The 23,098-nt window shown below is 39.4% G+C and overlaps 2 protein-coding genes across 9 annotated transcripts; both read left to right on the top strand.

Moving 5' to 3' along the window:
- Positions 1 to 824: 824 nt before the first annotated feature.
- Positions 825 to 12,209, top strand: e2f8 (E2F transcription factor 8). Of its 6 annotated transcripts, none has more exons than XM_059353519.1 (15): positions 825 to 1,060; positions 2,374 to 2,419; positions 2,510 to 2,565; positions 2,697 to 2,957; positions 3,059 to 3,212; positions 4,394 to 4,708; positions 4,893 to 5,054; positions 5,600 to 5,737; positions 6,080 to 6,298; positions 6,393 to 6,474; positions 7,507 to 7,990; positions 8,195 to 8,461; positions 8,554 to 8,686; positions 9,624 to 9,961; positions 11,471 to 12,209. In XM_059353519.1, the coding sequence occupies exons 3-15, from the start codon at positions 2,518 to 2,520 to the stop codon at positions 11,636 to 11,638; spliced, it is 2,769 nt and encodes a 922-aa protein (XP_059209502.1). In that variant the 5' UTR covers positions 825 to 1,060; positions 2,374 to 2,419; positions 2,510 to 2,517; the 3' UTR covers positions 11,639 to 12,209. The 6 variants fall into 6 exon arrangements, with proteins under 6 accessions (XP_059209502.1, XP_059209483.1, XP_059209510.1 ...); XM_059353512.1 differs by lacking the exon at positions 825 to 1,060 and adding an exon at positions 1,565 to 1,785; XM_059353500.1 differs by lacking the exon at positions 2,374 to 2,419.
- A 4,344-nt stretch (positions 12,210 to 16,553) lies between these two features.
- csrp3 (cysteine and glycine-rich protein 3 (cardiac LIM protein)) lies at positions 16,554 to 22,602 on the top strand. Of its 3 annotated transcripts, none has more exons than XM_059355639.1 (5): positions 16,554 to 16,665; positions 17,885 to 18,050; positions 19,269 to 19,407; positions 22,144 to 22,231; positions 22,421 to 22,602. In XM_059355639.1, exons 1-5 carry the CDS (start codon positions 16,554 to 16,556, stop codon positions 22,483 to 22,485), a joined length of 570 nt encoding a protein of 189 aa, XP_059211622.1. In that variant the 3' UTR covers positions 22,486 to 22,602. The 3 variants fall into 3 exon arrangements, with proteins under 3 accessions (XP_059211622.1, XP_059211620.1, XP_059211621.1); XM_059355637.1 differs by having other exon boundaries at positions 22,144 to 22,237; XM_059355638.1 differs by having other exon boundaries at positions 17,885 to 18,056; positions 22,144 to 22,237.
- The last annotated feature ends 496 nt before the right edge of the window (positions 22,603 to 23,098 follow it).

Genomic DNA, 23,098 nt, shown 5'->3' with positions numbered 1-23,098 from the left:
TAAATTAGCCTACTATAAACTAGACAGAAAAATGAAGCCAGATATACAGTAAGTACTATTTAGTGTATATGTTTTAATGTAGCTGCCATTTGTAGCTAAATAGAAACTCCACTTATATCAAATCAAATCAAAATCAAAATTACTTTATTTATCCCAGAGGGGAAATTCAGTTAGTCTGTTGGCTCTTCTGTATATGACTGTGTGGGTGCATTTAGGGACTGAACAATACATCTCATGATCTCAAAAAAATGTAGCTGCAGGTAGTGGAGGTGCTGCGGTAAACTTAGTCTTTCACAACTTGGTGGAAAGAGTAAAGAGTCTTTTCCATTTGAATTCAGCCATTATAATCCATGGAAAATATGAGTTTATTAGCTGCGTTGTTTACAATGATGTTGGTACACATGTGTTGTTTACTGGCTGCAGAGAGTTGCTGATAAGGTTTTAAAAAAAACCCAATGGGGACTTGGGGTTGGTCAATGGGGGCCCCAAATGCAAATATTTGCTCTGCTGAGGTCCTAGAAGGTTAATCCAGCCAGGCTCCCTGCAGGAAAATCATGAGAGATTACATTAAAACACACCAATCAGCACCCTGTACAGCACATTTGTATACATATATTTGCATGATTATCGTTTCACGTTAAAAAAAAATGCATCACAATGGCAATTTACCCTTATATGCTGCAGGGCTGCATAACATTATACAGTATCTGATTTGATCTGTACCCGCCTCTTTCTGCAGGGCCTGTCGGGAGCGCGCATGCTCGCACTGGGCGGGCCTAATAATGCTGCTGCTGCTGGTGGTCACACACACAATTGGGCAAACTTTTCACATCTGTAGTAAAGTTGACCAAGAGGCCACTCCTTACTCAGCAAGAGGGGGGGAAAAAGCTAGAGCCGCGCACATTTTCTTCTGCTTTTCAACTTTAATGGTTATTCTGCGTGGAAACGTGTGGACTCGACTGTTAAAATCCACATTTTAAGGCTCGGATTTATCTTTTGGGAAGCTTGGATCCTCAAGATGGGGAGTTTACTCTAAGCAAGGCTTGTTCGGCTGATTTCGGTAAGTTGTTGTGTGTTTTATCTACTTAAAGTGTGGACGTTTTATCTTAAAATTATCAACATGTTGTGTTTAAGTAAAGCTCTGGTTTCGGTGTCGCTAGGTTACCGCCTCCTCTTTAGAAAAGATTGACTTGCAAGCCATGTTAACGTTAATAAACGTCGATGTTGTTTCTTTTAAAACAAAGCAAATTATGTGTAAATTATCTGGATAATCCGGTTTCGTTGCTAAGATTTATCAGCCGGCGGGCACTCGGACATAAACATTGACTTTCAGGGGGTATTGTAACGCTTTTTAGACACGTCACCTTACAAATATAACCTTTATCTTACAGTAATGATTCATATTTTGCCACAAACGTATCAAACTTTAAAGCGAGCCGCCGCTGTTTGCAGACAAGACGTTCCGCGCCAAGGATTTCAAATACAGTTTACCTGCGCGGGACGGGCTTTCCACTTCCGCTCCGCCGCTTCGTCCGGGGCACCCATTGGCTGATTCCGATCGAAAAGGGCGGGACTGCCGCGTCCGTTGGGTCCGGCGATTCGATGGAACACACGTCAGTTACCGCCAATATCAGTCTGGTGTTTTGATTAGATTTAAACTGATTTTTGTGATCAACATCACCAGGAAAGGCTTCATTAATCAAACGTAATTCAATCATCTGAACAAAGTTGAGGTAATTGCTGTCACGCTGTTTTATCCGACAAGTATGCTCCACTGAAATAACGGTAAGGAAATTATGTAATAACTTAAATAGCAGTACTGCTAAACTAAATGTATGTTAGCTAAAACCCATAAAATAAATAGATGCTGATTAATATGTCTGATGAACTGCATTTGTACTAAATAGTACAAATATAAGTATGTTAGCCATACTGATAAGAGCATAATATAGGGTTGTTTTTTATTAATTAATGTTTTCAACATTGTTTCTTACCATTTTCCCCAAGTTACAATTTCACTTAATTTTGAACCAGTTTCTCTGTACAAGATTTTAAAAGAAGCTACAATAAAATAGTTTTCAAAGTTAGTTTTACATCATTTTGGTGCATTTTTTTATATGTGTACAAAAATGTGGAAACGCTAGAGCAAAAAAACATTTTTTTTAAGTAAGAGTTGTCTATACTATCATTAACAGCATTTTTCCTAAATTTGTTGAAGACTTGGGTGGACCCACATATTTCATATGCAATTTTACATAATTTTGGCCTGATATCGTTACAATATTGGTGTACAAGAATTAGTGCAGATGATATATAAACACTATAAACATTAAATCTGTCAAAACAAATTTAGTTTTGATGCTTTCCTCACAGGTTTTACATTGATTTGGCTTGAGTGCTGCATCTGAGCTTCATAATGGTCAGGAAACTCTGCTTAAGCTGAATGTATTACTATATTAATGCTTACCTAACTTTAGCTAATATAATCATTATTAAATTCTTATGCTAGGGTGGAAAATGTCAGCGCTCGAATCTCAAAACCTGACTGAAAACTCTCATTCACAGGTCAGTAAGCACAAAGGAACTCAAATGCCTCTCAGACGTATATTGTTCATCGTTTTTATTATATTATAATACACCTGAGTAGGAATAAATACACTTATCTTATGTATATTTTTCTCCTTTCTGCTGACCAGGATGATGGCTTCGTAGCACCCCAGCTTCCTGTAAATACTCCAAAGAAGTTATCAGGTCAGTGTGCAGCGTCAGTGGAGAACCAGCCGACCATGGGTCCCCTCACGACACCCACAAAGGGAAGGGAGGTCGGCTCTGTCGACCCCTGGACGCCAACTTCAAACCTCAAAATGCTCATCAGTGCTGCTAGTCCTGACATCAGGAACCGAGAGAAGGAGCTGTGCATGGACAACGATGGGCGGGACGGTCTCGACCCTTCACAGGTACAGAAAAAAAGAAAAGCATTACACAACACATGATGGACACTTTCTGATGAGTCAAGGTGTTCAGAGGTTTACATTTCTTATCTGTTGTCTTTGTGCAGGACACAGAAAATGGAGAAGAGTCAGAGAAAATGATCAGCAGGAAAGATAAAAGTCTGGGTTTGCTCTGTCATAAGTTCCTCGCCCGCTACCCAGATTACCCGAACCCTGCCCTCAACAACGACATCTGCCTGGACGATGTGGCCACAGAGCTCAGTACGTTTTTCCATCAACTATTGATGTCTATGATATCTGTAAATTAATTTTGTCAACTGTATTTTCATATTTGCATTTGTAGTAACTGTTTGGATGTGATGAGACTGGGACATTTTGGTTTGCGTACCTTCACAGTGCTCAATATAGGTTTTTAAAAAGATTTTCAACACTATTTCATACCATCCGCAACAAAATTTTTCCTACATTTGTGGTAGACTCGTTTTTAAAAATGTGTAATTTTACACCAGTATTATGACCATATCTGTCAATAAGAATTTGGAAAAGCTTGAGCATAATTTAGGTTGCATAAAATATTTTTCACATTCTCTCTTACCATCTTAACAGTATTCTTCCTAATTGTGTGGTAGACTCAGATGCACCCATATATTTGATGTTTTTAAGATAACAATTATGCAGTTTCGCATCATTTTGGACCGAAATGAATACCATATCTGTGTAGAAGAATTTATTAAAACCTAGAGCAGATAGTAAACCAGACCCAGAAGCTTAAAGGCATCACTTGCTGAATAAGTCCACTGGGGATCAACTCCAAACATTTAATCTGGGAAAACTAATTTACTTTTAATGCTTTCCCACCCAAATCCTGAAAGCTAAGCAAATTAATATGATTTTTGCACAGATTCAGAGTCAGAGAAGTCTTAAAAAGCTTCATGAACCCTGTATTAAGATCACAGTCGATGTAAGACCTTATGACAACAGTTAATAGTTGCTTTCATTTCTATAAGTCAGTAAATTGTTTTGAGTTAATACATTGTACATTAGAAGTTACTGGGACCAAGCATTTAGAAATAATTATGTAGTAATAGATGTCAAATCAGTAATAAAGGTTTAAATGTACTTTCTATTTAATGATGAACATCATAATGATTCCATAATAACTGCAGTAATTATATTACAAATAATGATTGTCATCTTAATTTGTTACATTATACCATATTTGAATTTGTCAGTAATTTTCATTTTGGAAGAAAGCTTTTAAAGTTATTCCACATTTGAAATCTGGTTTATTCTCATATGTAATTATATTTTTGTGGCAAATTCACATTTTTCCTTTCAATTGTTTCCATTTTCTACTGTGATAAGTTTATTTTTCTATTTGAGGCACCAGCTCAGTTGTTAACTTGAGTTTTGCTTTGTGTTTTCTCCTTCTGCCTCCACAGACGTAGAGCGCCGGCGCATCTACGACATCATGAACGTGCTGGAGAGTCTGCACATGGTGAGCCGCTCCGCCAAGAACCGCTACACGTGGCACGGCCGGACCAAGCTGGCTCAGACTCTGGCCATCCTGAAGCAGGTGGGCGAGGAGCACAAGTACGGCCAGCAGATGCTGCACATCCGGCAGCGCCTGCTGGACAAGGAGTTCGACTTCGACGGCGAGGAGAAGGAGAACGAGGAGGTGGTGGAGCTGGAGAGCGGGGAGCAGGGGCAGAAGGAGCTCTTCTTCGTGGAGCTCCCAGGAGTAGAGTTCAAAGCAGGTGAGAGAAGTGGAGATCAGATCTATTCAATCTTGTTTGTTCCACAGACAATCTCCATCCTTGAAAATTAACTTGCAAAACCTATTCAATAGGGAAAATGTAAATAAATGTGCCGGAAATTGATTAATTTCTTAGTTTGGTGGCGCAGTAATCTGATATTTCCCTTTCTGTTTGTCCTCTCCAGCTTCTGTTAACAGCCGGAAGGACAAATCTCTGCGTGTAATGAGCCAGAAGTTCGTCATGCTCTTCCTGGTGTCTAACCCTCGTGTGGTGAGTCTGGACGTGGCTGCCAAGATCCTGATCGGAGAGGACCAGGGCGCCGATCAGGACAAGAACAAGTTCAAGAGTGAGTTCAGAGACCGCCAGATACAGAGTGTTTACCAGTATTGTGCAGGGTCAAAGTAGAATGATGCTGGTGGATGATTTTAGATCTCATTTTGGAGAACAGTCTGTTCAATACAATACAGCGTATTATTGCAGATGTTATAAAATGTGTTAGAATTTATATTTTTACACCTCAATATATTTGTTAATACAGTCTTTTACTACTACTATACAAAATGCATTTATTACCAATATAACATGATTAAAGTCTCTATAACATTACATGCACAATTACTGCACTCAAATGTTTCCCATACCCATATAATATTAATAAACCATTATCGTGCAATTTGAAAAAAAACTGGACTGGTTCTGTGAATAGAAACAGTTGAACTGTCTGTCTGGTGTCATTAACTGTTTATTTCTCACATATTTGGTTTGTACAAGGTGTTGAAAGTTGATTTATTTTTATTTTGGATGCAGATGCTATGTCGTGTGTGAGATGTTGTCAGACTCTGTTCTGTGTCTATATTGGCAGTAGATCATTTGTGTTTTTTGTGTTTCCAGCCAAAGTGCGCCGGCTGTACGATATAGCCAACGTGCTGCGTAGCCTGAAGCTCATCGAGAAAGTCCATGTGACAGAAGAGAGAGGGAAGAAACCAGCTTTTGAATGGGTCGGCCCGGAAGAATTCCCACAAGTCAAAGGTATCAGCAGACCGCCTTTCTTTCATTTCCGTATTGTTTACATTTTGGTCCAGAATTAGAATTTGGCGTATGACATTACACCTATCTCGCTGTCTTATGTGAAAACTACTGTACAAGTAGACATATATTTCAGTTTATTTTGAGCAATGATTGGCAACTAACAATAATCATACTAAACTTAATTTGTATAGTACAACAAAGTGCTTTAAGAAAAGGAACTTACATGCCATAAATGGACAAGAATGGACATAAAACCAGTTAAAGATTTCCTAAAATGTATGTAAAATACATACTATGTTAAATTAGTATCTCCTAGTTTCACAGACTAAACTCTTGTTTCAGACTTGGAGAACGCCACATCTGAAAGCTCGTCCAAGAAGAAGAAAAGTGTCCTGGAGTCTCGTCCGACTGTAGACAACTGTGCCAAAAACCTTTTTTCATCCCCCGGGAGGAAACGCGGCTTCACCCGGCACCCCTCCCTCATAAAGCTCGCAAAGAGCATTCAGGACGACCGCCGCAAGATCAACTCCGCCCCCAGCAGCCCGGTGAAGAGCGTCCTCAGTGAGTATAGAAATGCTTCTTTAGACAAACATACTGCTGTGGTGCATTATTATGAATGGTGAAATGACGCAATCTTTTACTGTTTTGTCTTCAGGCGATTCATCAAACATTGACATCCCGAACAAAATGGCCCAACTCGCTGCTATTTGTAAGATCGAGCTCGACCAGGAGTCGGGGTGAGTCTACTTCCAGCCTCTCCTGTCCTCTCCCCTCAGCTCTGTGTAAACAGATTTTCAGTGAATAATCATGGCTTCACAGTGTCGCCGAAGAGCAGAATTTAATGTTTTTTACAGGATCTAGTGACTACAAACGCTTTATTTTTTTGACATGTTTTAAATGAGACATGTAGTATAATGCGATTTCTGAAGAAATATCACAATTTTAAGCTTCATTTGTGTAATTTTTTTCTCATGCAGTACTCAGAATGCATGATTACCCGTCACCAAAATGATCCAAATAACGAGCAGTCAGTCTGTGACTTCTAAATATCTATATAAAAACCTATATAACTTCTGAGTCTTTGTAATAAGGCAGTGAGAAGCATATACATTAAAAAGAACCATACTACAGGACGTCTCTAAAAGGGACAAAAACTAACAAACTGATCATTTAACATTTAACAAACTGAACAGTTCAGCTCCCAGTTTCATAATAAGGCTATTGCAGATCTATAGTAGTAACTGCAAGGATTAATATATTATATTAATATATTATAAAGATTAATGTATGGGTGAGTCTACTTCCAGCCTGTCCTGTGTAAACAGATTTTCAGTGAATCAGCAGAATCACTCGTGGCTTCGCAGTGTCATTGAGGAGCAGAATTTAATGTTTTTTACAGGATCTAGTTATTACAAACTATTTTTGGACATGTTTTAAATGAAACATGTAGAACAAAGCGGTTTCTGAAGAAATTTAACAATTTTAAGCTTCATTTGGGTCAATTTTTCTTATGCAATGCTCAGAATGCATCATTACTAACCACAATGACGAAAATAATGAGCAGTCAGCCTGTGACTTCACTTTTACAACTCCAGAGTCTTTGTAATGAGGCAGTGATATTATGATATTATTATTTAATAAGAACCATACAACAGGTTCAGCCTACAGTTTCATAACCCTATTGCAGATCTATAGTGTTAATTTAAAGGAATCTATGACGATAACTGTATTGGTTCCTTGGTTAAACAAGAGTCTTGTTTCTGTTCCAGGTCCGGAGCTGAGAATCCAAAGCCTGCTGCTGCTGTGAGGCTCGAGCCGACCTCCTCTGTGTCGATGGAGTCGCTGCTCACTCCAACCCAGGAGAGCAGAGTCAACACTACTGTCCACCTCACCCCGCACACGCCCCTAGCAGCCCTGCCCGCCAGCTCCATTGCCTACATCCCCGCTCAATGTTCGCCCCTCATCCCCGTCCTGTTGCCTCAGCAGCGGGGCGGCGGGTCTTACGCCGTGTACCTGCAACCCTCGTCCTGCCCAAGGCCCAACCCTCTGGTCAGGCCGCAGCCCACCAGCCTCGCTGTGCGCTCTATGACCTTTGAGGAGAAGACGGGGCAAAGCCCGACGGGCCAATACGCAGCCACGGGCCTCCCGACGTTCAGGGCGGCAGACATCAGCCCGCTGACGCTCAAACGGCTGCGGTCAGACTCAACCTTAGAGAGCAGCCCCTCCAAAGCCAAGAGGGCCGAAAACATTAAGGTAAAAAATACATTTACTTTTTGAGCATTTAAAACGTCTGCAAGTCACCTGCAAATTCCTACGCAATAAAGCCATCAAAAGATGTGTTTTTTAATCAATACAACTGCTTTTTAAAAGACAAAATCACTTGTTTGTTATGCTGTTATTTATTTCTAACATTAAATATTCCCTCCCCACCCTCTCTGTCTACCTCGTCTCCCATAGGACGCCTCTCCAAAGCTGTGTGAGATCCTGCAGGCCCGTCTGAAAGCCCGTCGCGGCAATCAGCTCTCAAGCCGGCCCTCACCTCGCGCCCTCCACCTGGACCCGGAGTTCGTCAACACCCCTGGCGGTGCTGCGGCAAGTCAGACACTGGAACAGAGCTTGGAGACCTTCCTGGACAAAGAGGACAAGATGGCGAACTCAGACAGCGAGGCGGGATTAACGCCAGTCAGAGTCGTACCGCTCACGCCGGGACAGCTCCACGGCGAGGTGAGAGTGGCTTCTGAAATGACTTGATATCTTTGTTGTGTTTGTTGATTTAACAGCAGTATGTGTGACCTTTTATTTTTCTGCCTGTTCAGACTTTAGTACCAGCAGGATACCTGATCCCGATCTCCCAGCAGGCCCTCGTCAGTGACAAGGAGAGTCAAGGTTCAGGGAGAGAAAACAACAAAGCCTCAACTCCCACTTACATCTACCAGACGCCAACTGCAGGTAAAAACGCACAAAATGTGGATGTGAAGTCTCAGGGTGCACCTAATTTCTTCAAACCACAGTGGAAAACTTTACTTTATTGTCAGATTAGCAGTGAATTAATTATTTTCCTTCTTGATTGCCTTTTTGGTCGATCAATCAACTTGTCCGACCAACAATCAGAAGATATTCAATTTACAATGACACGAAAAATAGAAAACTAGCAGAAAGTCACATTTGATTACCTGGAAACAGATTGTTTTTTTTGTTTTCTTGGTAATTGACAAATGATTTGAAATTGTTGTTCTTTTACTTTCTTTAGAAAATTAAGATATAAGAAGATATTTATTTTTTAGCCCCAGTGGGGAAATTTTCAGTGTCACAGCAGCAAAAATAGAAAGAAGCATTAATAAAATTCCTCATAAAACATTTTTTTTAATTCCTGCATGTTAACATTGGTGTTTACTGGCTTCATGGTGCACTGCTGCATATCATGCACATGCAGTTAAAAATTAAAAAAACAGGGCGTCCCCGGTGGCACACCTGGTGGAGCGCACACCATAGAGCAGGGATGGGCACCCTCACTTGAAGTGGCCCTCATACAACTACATGCATTTGAGCATGAAATCTTAAAAGTGTAGTGTAAAAATGCACAAAATTACTTCTTGCAATTAATGTTGGTCTGCTGTTCTTTCTTTCTGTTAATTCTTCTATAAACTTTTTAAAACTCTAAATAAACTTTATAATGGTTATAATATTTGGGGATTTTTGAAGCTGTATTTAGTGTTTACGTTGTATTGGATTGCACATTATTGTAAATTATTGTGTTTCTAATATTTTGGCACACCATATGTAAATGAGGTGGTTCACAAGATATTTTGAGGGGTTTTTAAACTCAAAATAGTTATATTTATGGTTTGCAGGCATCTCTTACCTGTCTCATTGTGTCCTCCACCAGGCTCCAGACCTGCCCTCGCCCAGGAGATTACACCCACCAGCCTTCGTCTTCACAGACCTGCCGCCGCCTCCTCACCTCACACCGCCGCCGATCAGGCCCACCGCCTCCACAGCCCGAGTCCGGCCATCCTCAACTTCACCCTGCAGAACCTGGGTCTCATCTCAGGCTCCGGCCCAGGGAACGCCTTCGCCTCCCCGCAGACTCCCGATGGGGCCAACACCCTGCCCAGCCCGCTGGCTCTGCAGCAGAGAGGGATGGTCTTCATCAAACCTGTGTCCCCGGTGCCCGTCCAACAGTCTTTGGCAGGGCAGCCAATGGCCCTGTTCAGTGTACAACAGGTAAAAAACATGATTAGACAGTAACTCCTCTGCTCCTTAACATGTGGGAATAGTTATATAATGTCTTCTTGGCTCCATTTACTCACTGAGTAATACTACGAGACTAAAATCAGCCTTTTTCAAAGAAATCGCTCTCCCAAGTGCCCCAACTTTATGAGAGTGCATAACTAATATCCAGGAGTATTCTATTGCATTAAACATGAACTTAATAATTACTTGATTAAAACTCTTGAGGGAGAGAGCCTTGAAATTTCACACCACAAATCAGACTGATGGGTGAATTCATAAAAGGATTTTAATGCACAAACTAAACCTGCACAAATGAGACAAAAGAAACTGATTCTCAAAGCACCTGCAAAGTTCCCTGTGCTCCTGTGGTAATTGCACGTATTTAAATGTGGTGATATGCGTACGTTTTGGTGTGAATTGCCACCTTTACTATGCAAATGAGCCTCATTGTAAAAACAGTAGCACATTTATGAAGGGTGTAGTTTACTTCAAATCATGTCATCCTCATTCACAGTCTCAAGGTGTCCAGTTTAAAACATCAGCTCTGACAGACTCCGATATTAAATCCCCCCCCAAAAATTTCTCTGTTACATTTGAATTCCTTGTCTGAAGTTTTGAGGAATGCTTCTGCATGTTGTCGGCCAGAACCTGTAGCTCACAGGCTAAAAATGATATATTTTCTCTCTGCACTGAGAAGACAGGAGGCTACACAAAGACAAATGCAACATTTATACTTTTCCACATGGATAATTGCTATCAAATGCAAAAATAAGTGCACATTGCACTCAGCTGCAAACATTTATAGGGATGTTTGTGTTGTATTACCATTAGCACAATATATTTTGTGACCCTATAGGTAGCCTAAATCCGATTTATTTACATACTTTAAGACATCCATAATGTTGGCATTTTTCTTGTTTAGCCTGTGAACCAAAACAGCTTTGTCCTTGTATTTTTAAAGGGCTAGTTCACAAGCCATAAAGATTCTGTTTCTGATTTCTTTGAGTTGTATCAAGAGACTTCCAATGTTGCCGTCAGCTGTTTTAACGTGGGCTTTTTTTTTTTAGGAGAAAGTAGTTTAAATGAAGTAGCAGGGACAAGACGAGGTGCAGCTGATTTGGTTGAATTTGTCATTTAAGATTAACCCTCTGAAAAGTATGTTTTCTTTCTGAATTTTTTTTTATCTATATAACTGGCCTTTTTGTAGGAATTTGAACTTTCCTACAGTCCTTGAACGGATGATAGGTTACGAAAGTTTTGGTTAGAAAAAGTAACAAAAATTAAGCTTAAAATTACACAGAGCTGAGAAGAGAGGACAGTAGAGACTGGAAACATGCAAATAGTTCAATATGTAATATGTAATAAGGAGATCAATTGTTTTCCAATATTCATGACACTTGTGGGCACTTGGAGAAGTGTTGTATAATTAAATTCCATGTCATTCCAATTTTTTAGAAATAATTTATCAGAGACATTAAACATGTAATGTTTGTCCTGCAGCCTCTGATGACGACCCCTAAAGGGACGGCGCTCCCTCAGCACAGCTTCTTCCACACCCCGGTCCCCGTCTCCCCTCTGGCTGCCATGGTTACCACCGGTGGACACCTGACCACCAAAACTGTTTACATCCCTCAGAGGAAGCTGGACGTGGTTACAGACGAGTCCTGAACCCCCTAAAGGGAAACCCCCTGATGACTGTGTACATAATGTGTGTGTTTGGGTGTTTGTGTCATGGGTGGGTGACTTTTTATTTTCTGTCTGGTTAGCATCTTACAGTATTCAGTTCATCCCCTCAGAACATTTCACAGCCACTCATTGTCTTCATTCTCACAGCAGAAACTCATGAACACTATTTTAATACTCGTTATCATAATGGTAGGAACCAGGTCTAAATTGGCATAATTTAATAGAGATTTAATTTTTTCGTTGATTTTTTTTGTTTCTTTAAATTACCAAGAGTAGTAAAAAGAATCAGTGGTATAAAGAGGGAACGGTCAGGTATTTTTGACTGAAAGAAGAGTTTGATTGGAATTGTTGCTGATTGATCATTTTGTCTGACTTTTGCACATATGTACATGTAAAATGTTACCCTGTTTCAAAAAGGTGTTAAGAAAATGTGAATATTTGTGACTAAGACTAATCAGACAAGTTTAATTTATAAGGAAATGACCTTTTGTTTTTGATTTCATATTAAATGTAAAGTGCTATTGAATTTAAATACATTTTTCTATGAACATCATGTCTGTTTGTCTGTTTCTCTTCACAACATGGAATGATTAAAATAACTCATATGGGGCTGCTACCATCAAATACTTTGAGATTAATTTGCTTTTTTGTAAGTAATTGTAATTACTTTTACTATCAATTGTTTAGTCTTTAAAGTAAGAAAAGTGAGTATCAAGTCTTCAAATTACTTTTGACAAATCTAAAGCGCCTGAGGGTCTTTAAAAAGCCCTATATAAATTGAATACATTAAATCAACAGTCCAAACCCCAAAGATACTCAATTTACAGAATTCCATGTGATGCAAAGATGCAATTTGCTTGAATATTTGCACCCCTTTGATCTCAATATAGAGGTAAATGGCAAATATTGACTAATATTACATTTGTGTACGTATCACAGACTAAAGGCGCCCTGAGGAGTTTTATTACAAAGAAACAAGTTTGTGTTAAGGGTTACTCACTGAAACGTATTGCAGATTTCTTGTGCAATACTTGACCTACAACAAATGTGTTCAGGGCTTTTTCTTCCTCATAAAACTTTTTTTTTTAATTCCTGCATGTTAACATTGGTGTTTACTGGCTTCATGGTGCACTGCTGCATATCATGCACATGCAGTTAAAAATTTAAAAAACAGGAGGGCGTCCCCGGTGGCACACCTGGTGGAGCGCATACCATAGAGCAGGGATGGGCACCCTCACTTGAAGTGGCCCTCATACAACTACATGCATTTGAGCATGAAATCTTAAAAGTGTAGTGTAAAAATGCACAAAATTACTTCTTGCAATTAATGTTGGTCTGCTGTTCTTGCACTGAAAAAAAAGAAATCACAGTAAGTGGTTATTTTTTATTTGCTTCAAACCTTTTGTATTCCTATGTATACTGTTATACATGCATTTTAGCATGAAATATGTTAAGTTCCTGCACAGTAAACATATTTAAAATTGCAGTTTCATCATATCTGCTTAAGTGCACGGTCCTATATGTGGCCCTGTGGTAGTGTCGATCAAAAATTGTGGCCCCCACCAGCATTTAAGTTGCCCATCGCTGCCATAGCAGCTCAGTCCTCACAAGCGGGCGGCCCGGGTTCGAATCCGTCTCGGAGCCCTCTCCCGCATTTCTTCCCCTCTGTCTCCCCCCTTCACTCTGAATATCTCCACTATCAAATCTACGCAGATTACAATTCACTTAATGCAACCGTGTCAGTGTGGATGCATTACAGAATGTATATGCGCTGCTTACGTCTCACTCCTCAATAAGATTCCAAATTAATCAGTGGAATAATGTGTAACTAATGGCAGGGACGTGTATCAAGTCACCTGTATGCACAAGACCTGTTCCATATCACTACCAATAACACTTTGAAGTTAGTCTATTCTTTTGCAAGGCTGAAAAGTTTTTTGAATCACTGAATCAAGTCGTTTGAATAATTTATGAGTGAGCACCCACAACTCTCTTTACATACGTACCTACTTTATATACATACCATGCAGTTTAAGTCCAAATTGTGTTATTTTCCCCTATTGTATTTGAACATTTCTGCATACTGGGGGCCCTAAACAGTCTGTTAGTTGCATAAATTGGATATCACTGGAAAGCTAAGACTCTTGTGGATTCAATGAGCCCAGTGTTATTCATGTGTGATAATATTTGTCCCCAAAGTAGCATTTCATTGCAGTGAGAGAATTTTTTTTTTTTAACTTGACCTCCCTGTATAAAATGAGCTGCTGTGACCTCTAGGATAATCACAGCCTCATGAAACTTTAGAACCACAAACAAGAGGCCTAGAGCACTCAGAGGATGTGCAGCATTTCTACGTATATTGACTCTAAATGGGATTCTCAGCAGTTTAGAGAACATAAGTGCTTGTAATCCAATCACAGAAAATACAGGAATCTCCAAAATGTCAAGAGTTTTTGAAACCAAATCACAGCATGGATTCGTTAATGTTGTTCCTTAAGGTTTTAAAGTCTGACAAGCTGACTGATGCCACATTCAGGTCATGTTATATTAGATATCTTTTATTATCTGTTGATGACTCAGCAGCTGATTGGAGACAATGGCAGCCCACTTCATTCGTTGCCTTTGAATCACTGAACAAATCGGAGATGTGAGTGATGATTCAGACGTCTGCTACCAGGATGTTTTGTCCTCTTCGCTGTTCAAATTTAACTCCTGAATAATGATTTAAATGTTGCTTGACAGTTCTTAAAAATGGCCACCATATATATATATATATATATAGATATATATATATAAAGTAAAACATTAAGTAGCAATACAGCCTCTTCTCTGAAACTTTGCCACACATTTGGAACTAAAGAAAGCTGTTTTCTCTACATTTTTCATCCAACCACCTTTTGTTTTCTGGTGAGTAACAAGCATCACAGTGTCAACTGTGTAGCTCACAAATGAGTCCCTATTACATACTTTAAGTTCCTATCATTTATGTCCATAATCCTATAAGATACCATGTCGTTTGCTGGCTGATTGCAGCTGTCTGTCAGAGTTTTGTTTAGAGTTTCCGGTGTCTGCCTGTGAGTCCAGAACAAATGTTTGACTGGCTGATGCTCAAGCCTCTTTCAGTTGGGGGACGAAGGGTCAGAGGGCTCTGCTCTGTCACAAGTTATTTTAGGAGGTTAGATTCACTGAGGCGTCACTGGTGGACTGTGGTGATGGCGAGATGGACGGTATTTAAGCTGCCTGTGGAGCGTTCACTGCCTCGTTAGAAGCAACACAAGCCTGTATTCAAGGTAAGAGCTCATTTCTGTCTGAAGTAAACTGGTTATTAGAATACAGAGGTCAGGTAGTTTATTTATGATGACTAAGTCTAATTTTTATAGCTGTAATTACATTTATTTTATCAGAATCTTTCTTTTTGACATGAATCTAAACACGAGGAGTCAGTTCTATGTCAGATTTCTACATTTTTCTCAAGAAAAACAGAAGTTTCCAGTCCTGTTTGATGGAGAGGCAGCTTTTGTCTGTCCTCAGTAAAGCCTCCGTTCCTAGAATATCACATACCAGTCCTGTGAGGTGATGGGCAGCCTCTGATAGGAGCAGGAGCTGGAATGTCAGACAGAAGGCCGGGCAGGGCATCGCTGTCACATCTCCAGGCTGATGTTAGGGTCAAATCTGATGAGGAGAAATGAGACAAAAACCATCATACGCTGAATACGAGGAACAATGTGTGAGAGTATAGAGGTTTGAGGAAACAGGATTTTAACCACCAGACTGCACGTTAAAAATACAAACATACAGCAGGTCAAGACATCACAGAGTCAGGTTTTGGGGGTTTATTTATTGACCAAATTGAAGTAAAGTAGGTCCTCTCAAATACTGATTCAAGTTAACTCTTACTTCTGTGTAGTGGTGGAAAGTACATTCACTCAAGTACTGTACTCTAGTACAATTTTGAGCTACTTGTAGGCTACTTGAGTATTTTCATTCACTTTGAGGCAAATATTGTACTTATTACTCCACTACATTTAGCTGACAGCTCTAGTTACTTTTCAGGTCAGAAAGATCTGCCTTTTAAAAAAAAAAAAAAAACCTCATAACATTGTATAAAGTAGTTAGAAATGAGCCCTACCTTGACAACATTAAAAAGCTGCTTACATTAATGCATCAATAATAATATTCAATATTAATTTTGGAAGATATATATACACAAGTATTTTTTTAAACTTATAAAAGTATATTTTGATGCGGATACTTTTGTACTTTTACTTAAGTTTGCTGTGTTACCTACTTCTGTGTAACCTAAAGAAGCATTTATGAGCCATGAGCATTTGTCAAATGAAAAAAGAAGCTGCCAGAGGGATCTGAAGTTAAGCTCAAGCTCATCTGTGTGTGTGTGTGTGTGTGTGTGTGTGTGTGTGTGTGTGTGTGTGTGAGAACGGGTGAATGAGCACCGTCTGTAGTGTAAAGCACTTTGGATAATTTGGATTTCATATCATATGTTTAGTAGTCGAACCAAAGACGATTCATTTTGATAATAAATTAAAAATCCCATATTGTAAAAAAGTGAGACTTCAATGTCTTTTTGTATTTTAAAGCTCCTGGAATTTGAAAATATGTTTTTCTTTGTTTTATATCACTGTAAACTGTATATGTTTGAGTCATTATATTGCATTCTGGGGAACTTAATCATTTGATATCATGAAATATGCCATAATGCTATGTCTTAGCATTATGGCATATTTCATGATATCAAATGATTAAGTAACAATCTGTGGATTAATGGTTATTTAGTTGAGGTGCTACATTAAGGTTAGGGTTAGTTTTATGGGTGTAATTTAAGTCAGTAAACAACATAATTAGTTGCAGATCTTAAATTGGTTTGTTTTGTTTCTGGAAGATGCCAAACTTTGGAGGAGGAGTGAAGTGTGCAGCCTGTGTGAAGACGGTGTATCACGCAGAGGAGATCCAGTGTAACGGGAGGAGCTTCCACAAGCCCTGCTTCATCTGCAGTGAGCAGCCGGCTTTCTTTTTCTATTCTCTTTCTCTTTCTGTTCTTTCTCTTCTTCTTTCTTCTCTGGTTCTTTCCTCTCTTCTGTGGTCCAGCAGACAGAGTGTCATGGTGGATCAGCACAATATATAGAGCTGTTTAACATTGTCTCTCCATGTTTTTGTGCGTCTCTTTTACTCTGATCAGCGGTCTTGTTGACTCCTCTGGGTGATGATCCAAACTGACAGGACCATTTCAACTCCTCTCATCTTCTGTGGTTTTATTTGATTTGTTCCCATTTTCATTATTATTTCTTTCCCATCTCATTTCTGTCTTTTTGTCCATTTTTTCCATTCCCTACTATCTCTCCATTTACTAGGCCTATTCCTATTACTTGATCTTTGTGTTTTTTCATTCTTGACCCATTTAATTCTTTACTTTTTGCTTGCTTCCTTTCTCATCTGTTTTTCTAACTTCCCCCCTTTCTTCCTTATTTTCCCCTTCTCTTTCTTGCCTTCTTCGTTCACTCTTCACCTCTTTTTTTACTTCTGTTCCCTTTTTCTTATTTCCCCCTTTCTGTCTCGTTTCCTTATTCCCTCTCCATCTTTATATGTTTATCACTTATTCTACTCTTCCTTCACTTAATCATCATTCTGACTCTTTTTACTGTTTAAAGTCCAGCCAGCACTGATTTCCTCCTCTCGGTCATCTCACACATTTTCTATATAAAAAACTCATCTTGTAACATGTCCTGGTAGTTAAATGGCAGCTCTCTGGCTTTGAGTTTCCCCTCCTCTCCTTCTGTCTGTCTGTCTGTCCTGACCTGAGTTTGTCCTCTTGTGATAAAGCCAAAGTTCTAATCCAGGGACACCTCATATAGGTTTACTGCTCTCTGCACAAACACAAACACTCTCCAGCTGGCTGGACGGAGGCTGTGTGACTGCTCGATTGTTCCAGTGGGAGCTGTGAAAGGCCTCTGTGATGAGCTCAACCATCTGCTAAGTGTTCATCTCCTTTCGAACATTAACCTCACGCTCTCCTCTCGTCCTACAAATAGAAACATAAGACACCGGACTGTGTGTAAATGCCACTGTTGACTGATAAAACCGGCTAGGTGGGAGCTTTATTTAACCTCCATTACTCCACCATGACACTCCCCAGTCTGAATAAACTAAATCCATTACATGCAGCCTCAACAACTGGCTGAAATGTGTAAAATATTTCATGTTTCTTCCACACAGTGACCTGCAGGAAAGGGCTGGACAGCACTACAGTTGCAGCGCATGAGTCGGAGATTTACTGCAAGTCATGTTATGGCAAGAAATACGGGCCAAAAGGCTACGGATATGGGCAAGGAGCTGGAGCTCTGAGCTCAGACCCTCCTCGTTTTGGCATTCTGCCCCATGAGTATGTGTTCACACCTTTCTTAACCCTCCTGTTATGTTTTGAGTCAAATTGACCCATTACAAAGTTTAAAAATCTAAGAAAAATAGTTAAAAGTATTTTTTTCAGAAAAATATTTTTTTTTTTTAAATCAACGTCATGATCTGTGAGAGGTTAAGAACACCATTGCACTAAATACTGATTGACATGGTTAGTAATAGAGTTATTAATTAAATATAAACAATGTTTAGTAGGATTTTTTAGGTTCTGACATTTTTGGATAATTAAACATGCCCCGAGTCAAATCAAACCATGAACATTATTGCTGTTACTGATAAATGAACTAAATATGAGGGTTAAAGGGTAATTCCACCCGAATCACATGTGTCATCTGCTTACTTACTCAATAGTGACATTGAGCCGTATTGATAGTTTTAGGTGTGGAGATCCTTAATAAATCTACCTTTTTAAATTTCTGCTTGCAACCTTTCATTACACCTCTTTATTTTCTGGTGTTTTTGATTAATTGAACCTTTAATTATTGGACACCGAACTATTCAATTTTATCACAGCTGCAGAAACAAATCTGAAGCTTGAAAACGTTTACCTTCTTCTACATTTAACCCCTTTACAATCTGCACGCTGTTGGATTTTTTTGGTGGGGTTTTGTCCCTTTTACAGGCTCAGCAGGCTCAATTTTATTTCATATGAAACTAGAAGAATCCATTGATAGCAACCATGTCATGATATCTTGCCAGAAAGGGGTGAAGTAATGTGCAAGTTAGGCAATTTTTGCGAGGACATGGCGTTTTTAATTGTTCTTTGGGTAGCCATAAGTCTCCTGTTTACATATATGCCTACTATATGATGATAACATGCAGTTTAAGGCAAAAACCAGATATCGTACAGTACACCACTTCTATGTGGCATCTACTGCTGTCTCACTCTGAAAATCAACTGCCCACAACATCCAATTATCTATAAAGGGGGGCAGATTACTAAGGGGTTGCAGGTAGAAAATAAGACACATTGAAGTGTAAATATACAGTTGGTTTAGTGTTGCATGATATGCACCTACTTTTTAGTTTTAGGGACTCACAGAAGTTTTTTTTGAAAGATGGTTAATACAACAAAGCTTGTAGGCTGTGATTAAAGACATATGTCTGTCTTACAGGTAAGAAAGCCAAACACCAGTAACAAGAGAAGTCCTCACAAAATGTCTTTTCATTCCCTTTTTTCTAGCTCTAAACCACGACCTGCTTCTCCTGCTCCTAAAGCCTCCAGTGAGCATAAATCTTCCCCAAAGTTTGGCTGTTCAGACCGCTGCCCTCGCTGCTCCAAAGCAGTCTACGCAGCAGAGAAGGTGATGAGTGCAGGAAAGGTAAGGAACCCTGTGGTTGTTTTCAGTCTGGCTTTTATTTCCATGCATCATTCTTTAATCTGAAGTCATTGCTGTCCTGTTGCAGGATCAAAGCAGTCTGAATTCAGAACTCTTTGCTCCAAATAATCTTGTCAAACAGGCTGCTTTTGTGTTTTTAGTCTTGTACTTACTTACTTAGAGCCCGATCAGGTGGAGTAACAGAGGCAGAGAATCAGGACCAAAGTGCAGCAAAATTCCTGCAAAACGTTAAACTCTGGCAGCAACTCTGTGGCAAAGTCATGACAGTCAAACAGAGACTGAGGCCCCGTTCGCACGAGGACGCTCGCAGGTAAAAACGACAAAATATTTTATCGGAAGTGCCTTTCGTTTAGACGTTTTGGGGGCTTAAAGACGCAAAAATCTGAAACCACCTTCCAAAGTGGAAAAGATAAATACGCTCCGCCGTAGCGTGTCCGTCTACACTGCCAAGACGCAAAACTCTGCTCAGATCTGCTCACGTCACATATGTGTTTACGTCACATACATGCTCCAGTAAAGGAAAATAAACAAACGTGGGATTATTTCCATGCGTCCTTACAGCAGTCTTTCCACCAAATGTACAGGATCTGTACAGATAGTATTAGTGAACAGAGAAGGATCTGTAAAAACCTCTATCACATTTTGGATGCAGCAATTTGTCGGAGGCGAGCCAGACGGCTGTGAACGAGACCTGGGAGATCTAGTGATGGTGGAGAACTTTGTGGAAGGAGAAGCTGATGAAAATGTGTGACGTGAAAACTTCTGCATGCCCAAAGATGCTCTTATGGCTTTAAGTGATGCCGCCTGGCTGCATACAATCGAATTTCACACACTTTTGCGTCACCGTATGCACGCAGATTTCCTCCCGAAAATGCTCATCTAAACGAGGAATAAAAAGTGAAGACGCGACGCCACTTTTGCGTCTTCTGTTGACACCGTCCTCGTGTGAACGGGGCCTGAATGAGACGAAGCTCTGATAAACTCCCACAGGCTTGACGAGCTGATTGCAGGCAGCTGCATAGACTCTGAACAACCTGGTCTCACAGAAATCCGTGAACTCAAAATCCGTGGAATAGCCACGGAATCGCTCAAATTTCCGTGAAACTGACACGGATTTCGCTACAATGCAAGTTAATGACAATCATATCCTGTGGCTATTGGTTTGTTCCAAGTCACGTGACTGTCAAGGTCCCAGCAGTCAGAACAAAAAACATGGCGGACAGTTCTCTCATTTTTAGTGAAAAATCAATATTTTGACTTAGTTTCTGCATAAAAATGGATTTTGATCACATTTCTAGCGAGAAATATATGTTTTATTTTCTAAATCTTCACTAGTTGAATGTACATAATCACTTTGTGGTGAAGATCTCGCCAGAAAAATATGACTGTCATTAACTTGCATTGTAGCGAAATCCATGTCAGTTTCACGGAAATTTGAGCGATTCCGTGGCTATTCCACGGATTTTGACTTAAGCGAAATCCGTGGCTATTTCACGGATTTCTGTGAGACCATGTTGCTCTGAACCAGGTGTGTCAGGCAGGCAGGTGGGGAGTTCTGGTGGATAATAACAAAACAGCCAGCATGAAAAGAATATCTACCAATGTGACAAGAGGCTGTGTGCAATCTAATAAACTGTATTCATACATAAATAAACAGAGAAAATCTGACCGAAAAACTGCAAACAGACAAACAATAAAACCTAAGCAGCAATCAACCTGCCTGACTGTTTAAAACTGTAAAGCAGAGCAAAAATATTTCTAGAATTTAGGTCGAATGACTCTGTGACCTTTAAAAAATGTGGTTAGCATGTTAATATTCACTCTGTCTCCCATTCTTTTCACTTGGAGCCCAAACTAAAAATCTTTTCATGCATTTCCTGTTTTGCTATTATCTCCAACCAGTTCTGGCAGATTTGCAGGTTGCAGTTTATCGAGTGGGTGACTTTAATGTGCTAATAGTTCAACACTGCTGCACGTGTGTTTGGAAATGTTGCAAAAAAGTTATTATTCTAGCATCTTTCTACATAATCTCACCATTAGACCATAAACTGTGTCACTCCCACAGTGTAACTAAATACATTTACTCAAGTATTGTAATTAAAGTGCAAATTCAAGGTAACAGTGATTGAGTCTTTCAATTTTATACAACTTTATACTTCTACTCCACTACATGTCAGAGGTGAATATTATACTTAACTAACTTTATCTGACTGATTTTGTTACTGGTCAGATGACAGCTTTTCCTCCCCTTCCAGTCCAGTAAAAATCATGTATCTGCAGATGATTTTGAATGTTTGTGATGAACTGAAGTAAGACGGTTTTCCCCATTTCTTTTTTTGCTAAATTCTCCTACTTGTTACTAAATACACTCTTGAATCAGCTGGAAAATGCATCATTACAAAGCTGAAAACAGGGCTGTTTTAATACCTGGTTTGTGCTTAGTCTTTGAATGCAGGACTTCTACTTGTAGTGGAGTATTTTCAGTATTCAGTATTTGTACTTTTACTTAAGTAAAGGATCTGAAAAGGTCTTTCCGTGCTGCACCCATAACCGTTTATAGATTGTGATTGCTCATGTGTTCTTTCTGGATCCCTAGGGGGTCGAAATTTAAGCTTTAGACTGTTCTGTTTAAAAGCTTTATTTTTCTGTATTATTATTATTATTATCAACAACTCTCTCTCTCTCTCTCTCTCTCTCTCTCTCTCTGTGTGTGTGTAGCCCTGGCATAAAACCTGTTTCCGCTGCGTCCTGTGTGGTAAAAGTCTTGAGTCGACCAACGTGACAGACAAGGATGGAGAGCTCTACTGTAAAGGTATACCACTGTGTACATTCACAAGTCCTTGTCATGATCATTCTGTCACTGAAGGAACTTGGAAAACAATTTCTGGTCATAAATATGAACATACAGCAAGACAGCACACAGTATAGACCACACACACACACACAGGAAATGTTGTTCATCATTAACTCAGCTTTGTTTTAATTTTCTCTTCAGTTTGCTACGCCAAAAACTTTGGCCCGAAGGGGTTTGGACTGGGCAACGAAGCCATGTTGGACTAACGACAGTTTTAAACTTCAGCTGTTTCAGAGGAGACTCAGCTTTTACACTGGATGATGTTTGTAAAACATGACGGAAGCCAAAAAACGGCAGTCATGCAATATTTTACATTTTTATCTTAAAAATTCGGCAATATGTTGCATGATACTTAAAATAGTTCATTGTGAGTGCAAAATAAAACCGTTTTGTTACCTTAAAATGTTTCCTGAATGAAGTTTGTTTATGAAAAATGACATTTTTCTAAATAAAAGAGGAATAACAGAGCTTTTAGTCATATGCAGAAAAGAGCAGAACTCTTCGTTATTACTGAAGAATAAATCACTGATTTCAGATAATGCTTTTGTTTGTATTACTAATTATAGTTTTGATGATAACGACTGTTAAATCACCTGCCCAGCCCCTCTCATAAGTCTCTGGATGTATTTGAAACCTCCTGCTGTGAAAAAGACAATTAGCAGTGCCTCCTCTTGTTAAAGTTAATTATTAATAGAACCTTATTTGCATTCATAAATAATTCTGTGCAATAATTAATTACAACAATCAAGGCAACAAGTGATGAACAAATGGAATTTGTTCAGTCTTTTTTCTCCAAACAATTATGTGTGAGCAGCCGTG

This window comes from Centropristis striata, chromosome 2, assembly GCF_030273125.1.
Source record: "Centropristis striata isolate RG_2023a ecotype Rhode Island chromosome 2, C.striata_1.0, whole genome shotgun sequence".
NCBI lineage: Eukaryota > Metazoa > Chordata > Actinopteri > Perciformes > Serranidae > Centropristis > Centropristis striata.
The sequence above is the reverse complement of the archived record's forward strand: the minus strand, read 5'-3'. Positions and strand labels throughout refer to the sequence as shown.

Bases quoted from the DNA above. Each gene is read 5' to 3' on its own strand.
- e2f8 (XM_059353499.1), top strand. From the start codon at position 2,503: ATGCTAGGGTGGAAAATGTCAGCGCTCGAATCTCAAAACCTGACTGAA. The intron at 2,958-3,058 runs GTACAGAAAAAA...GTCTTTGTGCAG, and splicing joins ACGGTCTCGACCCTTCACAG to GACACAGAAAATGGAGAAGA. The intron at 7,991-8,194 runs GTAAAAAATACA...CGTCTCCCATAG, and splicing joins AGAGGGCCGAAAACATTAAG to GACGCCTCTCCAAAGCTGTG.
- csrp3 (XM_059355638.1), top strand. From the start codon at position 16,554: ATGCCAAACTTTGGAGGAGGAGTGAAGTGTGCAGCCTGTGTGAAGACG. The intron at 16,666-17,884 runs GTGAGCAGCCGG...TCTTCCACACAG, and splicing joins CAAGCCCTGCTTCATCTGCA to TGACCTGCAGGAAAGGGCTG. The intron at 18,057-19,268 runs GTTCACACCTTT...CCTTTTTTCTAG, and splicing joins ATTCTGCCCCATGAGTATGT to CTCTAAACCACGACCTGCTT.